At 39.2% G+C, this 12535-nt stretch overlaps 1 protein-coding gene across 1 annotated transcript in view; it reads left to right on the forward strand.

Moving 5' to 3' along the window:
- LOC116036810 (nesprin-2-like) overlaps window positions 1-12535 on the forward strand; it is a 149830-nt gene that overhangs the window by 119129 nt on the left and 18166 nt on the right. The window contains exons 47-52 of the mRNA XM_035994929.1: window positions 3824-3940; window positions 4180-4506; window positions 6636-6971; window positions 8360-8538; window positions 10700-10916; window positions 11929-12027. Coding sequence (XP_035850822.1) covers window positions 3824-3940; window positions 4180-4506; window positions 6636-6971; window positions 8360-8538; window positions 10700-10916; window positions 11929-12027 — 1275 coding nt within the window. The remainder of the gene's footprint in view (window positions 1-3823; window positions 3941-4179; window positions 4507-6635; window positions 6972-8359; window positions 8539-10699; window positions 10917-11928; window positions 12028-12535) is intronic.

Genomic DNA, 12535 nt, shown 5'->3' on the forward strand with positions numbered 1-12535 from the left:
GGTAATAATTGCTTTCCATTGTTAATATGTACTTAAAAACAGTTCTGAAATGCAAAATAATAGAACTTTAACGTAACATGCGATTAATCGTGATTAACTATAGAAATTTAACGATTAATCGCGATTAAGAAAATGTAATCGTTTGACAGCCCTAGTAGTTACCCTTTTTCAGAAGGGTAGTTACTGTTTTTCAGAAGGGTAGTTACCCTTTTTCAGAAGGGTAGTTACTGTTTTTCAGAAGGGTAACGAATGATTAGTTACCCTTTTTCAGAAGGGTAGTTACTGTTTTTCAGAAGGGTAGTTACCCTTTTTCAGAAGGGTACTTACTGTTTTTCAGAAGGGTAACGAATGATTAGTTACCCTTTTTCAGAAGGGTAGTTACTGTTTTTCAGAAGGGTAACGAATGATTAGTTACCCTTTTTCAGAAGGGTAGTTACTGTTTTTCAGAAGGGTAGTTACTCTTTTTCAGAAGGGTAACGAATGATTAGTTACCCTTTTTCAGAAGGGTAGTTACCCTTTTTCAGAAGGGTAACAAATGATTAGTTATTGTTTTTCAGAAGGGTAGTTACTGTTTTTCAGAAGGGTAACGAATGATTAGTTACTGTTTTTCAGAAGGGTAGTTACTGTTTTTCAGAAGGGTAGTTACCCTTTTTCAGAAGGGTAGTTACTGTTTTTCAGAAGGGTAACGAATGATTAGTTACCCTTTTTCAGAAGGGTAGTCACTGTTTTTCAGAAGGGTAGTTACCCTTTTTCAGAAGGGTACTTACTGTTTTTCAGAAGGGTAACGAATGATTAGTTACCCTTTTTCAGAAGGGTAGTTACTGTTTTTCAGAAGGGTAGTTACTCTTTTTCAGAAGGGTAACGAATGATTAGTTACCCTTTTTCAGAAGGGTAGTTACTGTTTTTCAGAAGGGTAGTTACCCTTTTTCAGAAGGGTAACGAATGATTAGTTACTGTTTTTCAGAAGGGTAGTTAATGTTTTTCAGAAGGGTAGTTACCCCTTCTCAGAAGGGTAGTTACTGTTTTTCAGAAGGGTAACGAATGATTAGTTACTGTTTTTCAGAAGGGTAGTTACTGTTTTTCAGAAGGGTAGTTACCCCTTCTCAGAAGGGTAGTTACTGTTTTTCAGAAGGGTAACGAATGATTAGTTACCCTTTTTCAGAAGGGTAGTTACTGTTTTTTAGAAGTGTAGTTACCCTTTTTCAGAAGGGTAACGAATATTAGTTACTGTTTTTCAGAAGGGTAGTTACTGTTTTTCAGAAGGGTAATGAATGATTGTTACTGTTTTTCAAAAGTAAAAACAGTAACTACCCTTCTGAAAAACAGTAACTCCCCTTCTGAAAAAGGGTAACTACCCTTCTGAAAAACAGTAACTAATCATTCGTTACCCTTATGAAAAAGGGTAACTACCCTTCTGAAAAACAGTAACTACCCTTCTGAAAAACAGTAACTAATAATTTGTTACCCTTCTGAAAAACAGTAACTACCCTTCTGAAAAACAGTAACTACCCTTCTGAAAAAGGGTAACTAATCATTCGTTACCCTTCTGAAAAAGGGTAACTACCCTTTTGAAAAAGGGTAACTAATCATTCGTTACCCTTCTGAAAAAGGGTAACTACCCTTCTGAAAAACAGTAACTACCCTTCTGAAAAACAGTAACTGGGTAACTACCCTTCTGAAAAAGGGTAACTACCCTTCTGAAATACAGTAACTACCCTTCTGAAAAACAGTAACTAATCATTCGTTACCCTTCTGAAAAAGGGTAACTACCCTTCTGAAAAACAGTAACTACCCTTCTTAAAAACAGTAACTAATCATTCGTTACCCTTCTGAAAAAGAGTAACTACCCTTCTGAAAAAGGGTAACTACCCTTCTGAAAAACAGTAACTACCCTTCTGAAAAAGGGTAACTAATCATTCGTTACCCTTCTGAAAAACAGTAACTACCCTTCTGAAAAACAGTAACTAATCATTCGTTACCCTTCTGAAAAAGGGTAACTACCCTTCTGAAAAACAGTAACTACCCTTCTGAAAAAGGGTAACTACCCTTCTGAAAAACAGTAACTAATCATTCGTTACCCTTCTGAAAAAGAGTAACTACCCTTTGCAAAAGGGTAACTAATCATTTGTTACCCTTCTGAAAAACAGTAACTACCCTTCTGGAAAACAGTAACTAATCATTTGTTACTCTTTCAAAAACAGTAACTTATCATTAACTACCTATTTTTTTGTGTACCTTATTGTAAAGTGTTACCGTTTGAATAGTTGTCTATTCTGTGAAACACCTAGACCAGTGATTGTCAACTGGCGGCCCGTGGGCCAGATCCGGCCCGCCAAAGCTTTTAGTCTGGCCCGCAGAACAATCACGGATTCAGAAAATGTAACAAGGAAAAAATGCGTTCTTTTATTTAGCATTTCAAGCATTTACAGCAGGTAACATTACACAGGTAGAGCACAAACCCAGCCCCCTGTATTTGCATCTCTATTCACATGCCGGGAATCTGTAGATGCCTGTGCTCCACACACACAGCTGAGCCAAGATGTGTGTGCGTTAAAACACGCAGTACCTGACTGGGAACGATACAAAGAAGATAACCAATGCCCGCTGGGGCAGATCAACTCACGCTAGTCTCGTTACTGTAAGTAGGCTACAATAAAACCTTTGTGAGTAAAAAGTCAATACTTATCAATGCACTCACCTCTATAGACAGACATAAACATGTAGAAAGCGATATTTCAATCTGCTCTGTCTGCTCAGTCCACCGCGCTGTTTTATGCGAACACAGCTCTACTCTGCAAATAGAGAATTTTTACAAACAAGCTAAAACAAAAGCTGTCTGTTTGTAGTCTAACTGTTTATCTTAGTTTGCTGGGAATCTTGAAATTTGGACAAATTCTTATAAATTTAACTACTGGCTGAACGAGCCATCCTCTCCGCTGGAGCGGTAAATCTATGGATGTATTAAGACCAAAACATATACATGTGGCTACTTAATATGCACGTGAATGACGCGACCATTATGTTTGCGTTCTTCATTCTTGAAGATTGATTCTTGCTGGTTGTATTATTTTGCAACAACATCGGTTTCATTGCAAATGGGCATAGGTGACGAATACATAGCCTGCTTATCAGTCCGTTCATCATTAAAGCTGGGCTTTTCCACGTCAACTTTTCGCTTCAGCCTCGTTGACAGTGACATTCTTACCTGACAACAGCCGTTTCTTTTTGCAAGAATTTTCCACCATTCAGGACGCTGCATACTACAACCATGTTTCCTAATTACAGACTTTAACCATCACTCCTCAGTGAACTGCCTCCTAGTCTGAGATCTTTTTCTACTTAAAGATCTAGTTATCAGTATGGAGTTTCCATGTTTTTTAGGAGTTTGCTCACACAAATACATGTAATACATGTAAAACAATAGGCGTATTAGGAAGTCTGGCCCCCGGAGTGTCTGCTTAGAAAAATTCTGGCCCTTGGAAAAATGTAGTTGATGACCCCTGCCCTAGACCATCCTAGATCATCAACAGGGTCCTCAGAGCTATGTGTTAAGGCTTTAGGCCACCCTACATGTTATTGTAGGCCCAGTTAAATATGCAACTCAATTTCATAACATATGTAGTAGGGGGGTCTCTGCTTTGTCTCTCTTTTAGCTAAGGAGTCCTTGGCCTAAAAATGTTAAAGATCCCTGCCCTAGATGTATGATAAAGAGTTGCTACATGAACATGAACTAGGGAAAAAAGGCCAAACATAAGGACTTCCCCTTCCTGTCGATGGGTCGTTTTCATTGATCCATTTAAAAAAAGTATCTTTTCATCTTCAGCTGAAAGAATTTGATACCCAGCAGCAGGACACCGGCAGCTGGCTTACAGACCTGCAACAACGACTGGACTCTCTGAAAAGCCAAACCAAAGCTAAGGACAGACTGCACGTTGCTCAGGTGAGCTGATGGCTTGTGTTACAGGGAGAGATGGCATCCTCCTTATTAGCACAAACATGCTTTGGTAATGAAAGTGTTTTAATTATGTTTTTCACAAATGCAACTGCCGGTAAGACATCACACATTTACTGTTTATCTTCACTCTCAATGTCAGACAACAATATGCTATGGAATTCACAGATTATAGTCACGCCTTCAAGCCTTAACTGTGAGATGTGCATTCTGTATCTTATCCCTAGGCCATTGTGAGCTCCATGCCCGAAGGAGACTCCAGTCTCCAGGAGCTCAGGAGACGATGCCAGAGTTTGTGTGGTCAGAACCTGGGAGAACCCAAAAATCAAGAGGTTCAACAAAAAGTAAGAGGCGCTGAGGAGCAGTGGACGAGAGTCCTGCAAAATGCTAAACAGGTCCTGGATCAGGCGGAGAAGCAGTGTGCTCTGGAGGGCAAGCTGACAGAATATGAAGCCTTGAGAACAAACACCAGAGCCTGGCTGGAAGACAAGCAGCGGAGCCTTATCTCTCTGGACATTCAGACAGATCTAGAAAAGACAATAAACACCGCACAGGTCAGTTTGAACAATAAAAGGTTTGACAAAAACATATTCATCTGTGCTAATTACTTCACTTATGCATGTTTTTTTTCATCCTGAGTTTATTTTTCTTGTAGTATTTTTGATATTTTCATTTTACCACCACTAATCAAGGTATATGTAGGTAATGTCCTTGTTTTCTCCTTGTATCAAAATGTCAGCATATTTCCATATATGGTGGTGAAATACATCTTAGATTTTTTACCTCTGAATACATTTCAAAAATGTATTTTTAAAAAGAGGTTTGTAAGTCCATTTAACTTAAATTTGAAGTAGCAGGATATGAGTCAGACATGATCAGTAGTGGAAGAAGTATTCAGATCCTTTACTTAAGTAAAAGTACTAATACTTCACTGTAAAAATACTCTGTTACAAGTAAAAGTCCTGCATTGAAAGTGTTACTTAAGTAAAAGTAGGTAATCAGGAAAATGTATTTAAAGTATTAAAAGTAAAAGTACTCAATGCAGAAAAATCCTCACATTTTAGAAACTTGTGTGTTTAATGGTCTAATCATTTCAGCTGGACTTATAGGACATTATATTGTTGGATAGTTTAATTTATAATAAAACATTGTATTTTATAAACTACATTTTTGTGTGCAAAAATCTTAATTTGCAAAGTAACTAAAGCTGTCAGATTAATGTAGTGGAATAAAAGGTACAATATTTCTCTCTGAAATGTAGCAGTAGAAGTAGAAAGTGGCTTGAAAAGAAAACACTCAAGTAAAGTACAAGTACATCAAATTTGTACTTAAGTACTGTACTTGACTAAATGTACTTAGTAACATTCCACCACAGGACATGATTGACATTTTCCTCTGCAACAGTAGTGCTGGGCGGTATGACCAAAAATTTGTATCACGGTATTTTTTAAGATTCTGGCGGTTTAAATCGAGTGAATACACATACAAACAACTTTAACATTGTTTCCCTTTCAAAACAAAATAGTTGTAAGATAGTTGTATAAACACTACCTTAGCCACAGGTAAGTTAGGTTGTTGTAGAAAAGTGGGTGACTTTCTCAACGGTCTGTAGCGGGACCGTAGGTGGATTTTTATTGCGTTCATAATGTTGCTCCGCTGCATGCTTGACGTAGGGTGACCAGACATCCCGAAAAATTCGGGACAGTCCCGAAATCCAAGCAGTCGTCCTGAATCCCAAATCCTGCCCTAATTGTCCCGAAAATTAGAGCAAAGTCTCAAGAGCAGACTCTCGAGTAGTTATAGTCCGATAGAACATTAGGCGCAAATTTTGATAACACGCATTGCTATTTTTCATTCATTCATGTTGAAATGGAGGCTCAGGCTGGTGTCCCGGCAGTTTGGTATTTCACACGGGGAGTCAGACATCAGGCTGCATGCTAGCAGCAAACTACATATAACTATAACAGCACAACTGTACAGACCAACACTTTGTGTTTGTTTTATGTGTTTAATTAATTATGAGTTCATGATTTGTATTTTCGGGTTTACATGACAGACAGTTGAATTCCTGAATAAAAATAAATAATTTTGGTGCGGAGTTTTGAAATTCATGTCATGATTTTTTAGAAACAAAAAACTTCGGAACAACAGACGGCTCCTCTCTTGAGCATACTTTGTTCTGGTGTATCTCTGGTCTTTCTTCATCCTCTAACTTTCTTCTCTGTTCTTGAATGTGTAGTAGCGACTGGAGCCTCCCCCAGCTTAACAGACTATTATGCTACCTGGCTAGCTAGCAGCTATAATGTTACCCAGCATGCCGTCCGGCAGTGTAAATTTGTAAATGTAAAATTATTAGTGTTAGAAATTGTTTAAGTCACAAATTGTTGTGTGCTATGGTGTTTTATCCTGTTAAAGAGAGTTAGTTGTTGTGGGTTATTAATTGTTGTGTTATAAAGTTACTACCATGAGTGAGAAGGGTATGCAATTAACAGGGCTCCCGTTCTCCATTCACTCGCAGATTACTTCAGCTGTAGCGCTCTCTGCTGTTTTACGGTATATAACAAATTCATATCATATGGAAAATTAACACCAGTATAGGGTATAAACCGGTATACCACCCAGCACAATGCAATAGTCAGATTTTATTTTGCCACCCTGTTAACTGTTACTTTTTTATCCTCAGACTGTCCTGAGCTGTAAGCCTGAGGGAGACTCCAGGATGACAGAACTGAGGAGACAGAGTCAGATTCTGTCCGACCTGGAGGAGAACACGAGACGGGAGGTTCAGCAGACGGTGAAAGATTTAGAGGAGCAGTGGAGGACAGTCCTGCAGACTGCCGAGAACTCTCTGGAGAAAGCTGACATCTATTACTTGCTCTCCAGGGAGCTGGAGGTCTTCCGCACCAAAGCAGGGAGAACTCAAACCTGGGTCAAAAAGCTCCAGCAACAGGCCGAGTCCAAAGGGAGCGGCACTCAGGGCAGCCACGCTCAGTTAGAGGACCGGCTGAACACAGCACAGGTACAACATCAAATAATAGGGCACTGTGAAAAAGAAAAAAGATGACAACATAATTTTCTCAAATGGTGGATATTCCTTGTTTGTACTGTAGCACATTGTTTTATCTGGGCAGTGGACACATGACCTCTGTTTTACATATTAGGTTATGTTTCTTTATTAGTACCCAGGGGTAAATTTGTTGTGCAGACAGGCTACAGCAGTCCAAATAAAAAACAACAAACAACAGCATCGCCAGCATCATAAAAACATCAGAAAAGTGGGCTAGGTGGGTCAAATATGTAAAGCCTTTACGGCCAGAATTTGTTGAAATATCGAAAAAATGAGTAAAGTTTTAATTTTCAAAGGACCCTGAAAAAATGACAATGTCGTTTAAAAACTTCTTTTTGTTATTTTCTGTCTAAAATATAATTTTTAATACTATTTTCAAGTTTCTTTAAAGTCCTCCCCAGTCTTACCAACCTTTGTTTTATTTAAACACTCTGCACTGTACAGCTTATCTCTCCCAAACTCTATTACGTTCCTGTTATCTTGATGTTTGAAAAAGAAATATGGACAGCAGAGAAAATTGAACAGATATTGTTCTGATGTAAGTCTTGTAATCTACACTGCTGTGCTAAAAAAACAACATCAGAACAGACACTCTCAAACACCCTTCAATACAATGCAGCAGACCGAAATGGTACATAATACAGCCATGACAAGTGCTCCTTCCCCTTTCCCCCACTGCTCCATCAAGAGCCTGAAGACCTTGAATAGATGAGCTTTAGATGAGGTACATCCCTCGTTCCAATTGTATTCAATAGCATAATCGCTGAAGGTACAAAACTCTCTCTGTAGCGCTTGGTTTTTACCCTTAGGAACAACATAGAGATGGCCAGAGCGGAGAAGCTGGAACTCGCCATGTAAAGCGTGGGAACCAATCCAAAGAAATTGAGTTGGCCTTGTGCTTAAAGGAACACGCCGACTTATTGAGACTTTAGCTTATTCACCGTATCCCCCAGAGTTAGATAAGTCCATACATACCCTTCTCATCTCCGTGCGTGTCGTAACTCTGTCTGACGCACCCACCGCTAGTCTAGCTTACCACAGATCCTGGAGGTAACCGGCTCCAACTAGCCTACTGCTCCCAATAAGTGACAAAATAATGCCAACATTTTCCTGGGAACTATTCTCCAAAGAAGGCAAAGCCTACTTAGAATTGTCAACACACTCCAAAGGCTGGCCTTTGATTATTGTAGGATCATGGGTGGGAGCATGCTTCCTAAAATCAATAATCATATCCATTGTTTTTTATATGTTTAGCTCTAAAAAAAGAATCACACCAACTGATAAGATCATATAACATATGTCTAATAAAAAAGGAAAAATGTTTATGATTGTGTCTTTAGGGCATCTTGAGCTTCAAGTCCAATGGTGAGGCTCAAGTGATGGAGCTGAAGAGACGAGCACAGAGTCTGTGTGAGCACAAAGACCTGCAGGGAGACAAGAAAGTGGAGGTTGAGCAGACGGTCAAAGACACTGAGCAGCAGTGGGTGACGGTCCTGCGGGTTGCTGAGGAGACACAAAGGTACAAAGATTTTTTTTTAAGATTATTTGTTGAGAATTTTAGGCATTTATTAGACAGGAAAGGGGGAGAGAGAGGGGAAATGACATGTAGCAAAGGGCCGTGGGTCAGGATTGAACCCGCGGTCACTGTGGTAAGGACTGAGCCTTATGGGGCACACGCTCAACTAGGTGAGCTACCCAGGCTCATTTTTTACATAAATGCCACTGTGCGAGCTTGGTTACAGATCAGCAACCTGAAGCCTGTTATCCAGGTTCAGTCCTCGGTGGATGCATTGCTCTTTACTGCCATTGCCAAATGCAGAGGATACATTGCTCTTATGTGTAAATCTATTTGGCAAATGAAGATAGGATTATATTATTATTTAATAAGTGTCCTTGAAGCAACACACAAAATTCTTTCCCAGTGGCACAGTTTGGGTTTGATAGCATTTTAACAAATCTGCTTATTAAAACTAAATCCTTTGAAATCCCTTATCACAGTCATGGTATTAATGTTCACTACATCTTTTTAAAGTAAATGATAACGTAAAAATATTTTGTTGAACTGAGAGCTTAACAAATCGGGATTTTCACCAACAAAAAACAGGTTTTTAAAACTCAACCTTAACCAGCAGCCATTACTATGACTGGAAAGCCAATGTGAAAGTGCATTAAGATACAGCAGCGCTAAGGACAGCTAGATTCTTTCTCAGAATACCACACAAAAATCTATTTTTTTAAATACTGAGTCAGTAATTTCTTTCCACAAGATTTTTTTCTTTCTGGCCCCATTTACTGGCAAACAGATTGATGGTGGTAGACTGAAACGGGTTAAGGGTAATTTCGGTATTTTTCAAGTGACAAATGTGAACAAAAATCTTTTGAAATTGGTCCAGTATTGAGCGAGAATGCTGTATCCGGCAGCAGTGAACCGGGCTGCAATGTAAACCTATAGGACAAATGTGCATTAATACTATTTATAAATATATATATATATATATATATATATATATATATATATATATATATATATATATATTAGGGCTGTCAATTGATTAAAAAAATTAATCTAATTAATTACAGACTCTGTGATTAATTAATCGAAATTAGTCGCATACATAATTAACGGTGCCTGAACCGATACTTTTTAAGAAAGTAAAAAAAGGAAAAGAAAACAAAGGGTACTAAACAACAGTTGGTGACATTAAAGAACGGCTTGTTTATTGCTAAGGCCATATGGTCAAAATTAAATGATTTAATAATAATGTATAACAATAACAATAACTTATTTCACTAGTAAATTGCTGTTGAACAACAAAAACAACCACCAAGGACATTTACAATAACTTCAAATGCACCACGAAGCTGTAGTTTACCAGTTTCATTGAACGCACCGTCTGTGTTGTTTTTCCGACGGCAGCTGCAGATTGTTACATCCCGCTGTCAAGTCACAGTCCTCTACAGTAAAACACAGTCAAACTTTACACCGTTTAGCGTTAGCTGTCAGCATTGTAACCGTGTTTAATCCAGCTACTAGCTAGCGGTAGGCTAATGTTAGCTGCTGTCGAGTATAGTGTTAACTAGCGTCACATGAGGCGGTGTTTGTGTTGCCTGTATCGTCTTCAGAGCACCAGAGAGAAGTGCAGACATATCAGTGGCACCAGATTTCAGTAGCCAGGGTTGGCAGGAAGAAGATTTTTATAAGTAAATGTTCCAGTTAATGATCCAGGCAGCACATTCTCGTCTCCCTCCTTCATTTTACAGTCGAATGGTGGCTAGAACGGCTCCGGGTCAAACGTCAATATGGAATGGATTAATCTGCGTTATTTTTTCTCAGATTAATTAATCGAAATTAACGCGTTATTTTGACAGCCCTAATATATATATATATATATATATATATATATATATATATATATATATATATATATATATATATATATATATATATATATATATATTAGTAAATTGAAATACTAATTTCAAAGATTGTTGTTCCAATCAGTCACTTAGACACAAAGAAAATAGGTTCCAGGTTGGACAAAAAAAACAAGTAACCCTATAAATTACATTACAGACCTTTTTTACACTCTGTGATCACTTGACTTTAAAGGTTGAATTAAGACTGAATGAATTGTGATTCTGATTTCTAATGTTATCTATAAATGGCTGTTACCCATCAGGCAGTTGAAGGGTGTTGTGGAGCGCCTGGTGTCCTGTGACTACCAGCGAGGCCTGACCGAGGAGCGTCTGTCTGAGTTACAGAAGCAGACCACCAGCCTGCCACGTGTCTTCCCCTGGCCAGGCCTGGGAGAGCGGAGGCAGGCGGTGGAACAGGCCCGGACCATGCTGGACCAGAGCACAGCCTTGGCCCCCGTCCTCTCAGACCTCCGCACACAGGTACGCACCTCACAGGAAAGCCAATCCAACTACATGTTTTCAGAGTATAATTAATGTTGTTGTGTTTATTCAAAACATGACAGTGCTGCAGCAATTTCAGACTCCAGTAAGTTAGGACATGACAGGCCTATTACATTTCCTTTTTTGTACAACTTTGTAGGGGTGTACAGAATAAAACATTTTGAGCTTTGAAGCTTCGATCCTTATCAACAGCGAATATTCGAAGCTTAGCAATGGCAGGGGGGGGTTGTCAAAATTTCCAACTGCACATGAAGGCAGTGCGCGAAGGCAGCGGAGAAAGAGAAAAAGAAAAAGAGATGAAGCGAGAGTTAAAGTGACGTAGCTTTGTTGTTGCAGGACACAGTAACCTGTTGTTACACTAACTCCTGGGCAGTTCAGTGCTTGTGTTTAATTTTTTTACTTACTAGAGGCAGTGATCGGGTTAATTTTCTCCAAAAGTTGAATCGGACTTAACCTTTTGCTGCAGGCATTCTCAATAAATGGAAATACTTGCGTTTTTACTTGACTGTGTGACGAGTGACAACAGACACAGTGTTTGTGAATGAATACTCAGCCTGCCAGTGCCTCACTAGAGCATAAGCGTTATGAACGGTCGAACTGTTTACCTTTATCAAATTGCCTGACAACGACACCAGGCTGATACAGTATAACCATACAGACCTGTACAAACATTAGACTGCTCGCTTGTAACTCAACATTTCTCTGTTCTTGGCTGAGATGGACGACATAGCGCTGCATAAATTAGCCAGCAGCTAGTGGTTTAATACAGACAAAACACCACAGTAAATTTCAGCCTGCATGCACATATTTTTCAAAAAAACAAATAATCAAATCCCAAAATTTAAATCGAATACCTACCCACTGAGGTCCAGCCCTACAAGTTTGTGTTACTTTAATAAAGCTGAAAGAATGTGATTCAGGTTGAGTTGCGCATACAATCAGATGGGACATAAGGTTTACATCTTCACTGTATTGCACTGTTCTCCTCCAGGCTGCAGAACTGTTTGAGATCACGCAGGAACGTGGCTGGTCAGAACTGTCCTGGGCAGCCAAGCAGGAGTCCATCCCCGCTCTGCTCAAAGAGCTAACTGTGAGTGCAGCACTCTGTGGTGACAAGATGCACAGAACAGATCAACACAAATTGAACAAGAACAAAAACCCTCTCACCCTCTCAAATCAAAACAAACAAATAAACAGAAACCACACCTTGCCTAATCACTCTCCTCTAATTCTTGTGGGGTCGAGGTCATTAGGTCTGATATTTGTGCTGCTGCGCTTTGCCATAGGCTGATAGTTGATGATCTGGCTTTGTTAATCCTTGCTGTAGAGAGCTCAAGCATAACTATGTCTAGAAAATACGCCAACCACGAGTGAGGGGGGAGCCAGCGTTGAGCTATCATTTTCTTGGTTGCAGTTGAGCCAGCTAGCCAAATTTTCCTCTGTCTCCCAAGCAGGTGTAATTTAGAGTAACAAAACAATCGGGTCAGTAGGAATTCGACATTCTATCACATCAGATATTATTGATGTTGTTTTATTCCAGAACTCATGCACCTGTTCACACTCCCAGACCAAAGTTCCAGTTTGTTCAGGTTTACAGA

Source organism: Sander lucioperca, chromosome 18 (genome assembly GCF_008315115.2).
Source record: "Sander lucioperca isolate FBNREF2018 chromosome 18, SLUC_FBN_1.2, whole genome shotgun sequence".
In the NCBI taxonomy this organism is placed as follows: Eukaryota; Metazoa; Chordata; class Actinopteri; order Perciformes; family Percidae; genus Sander; species Sander lucioperca.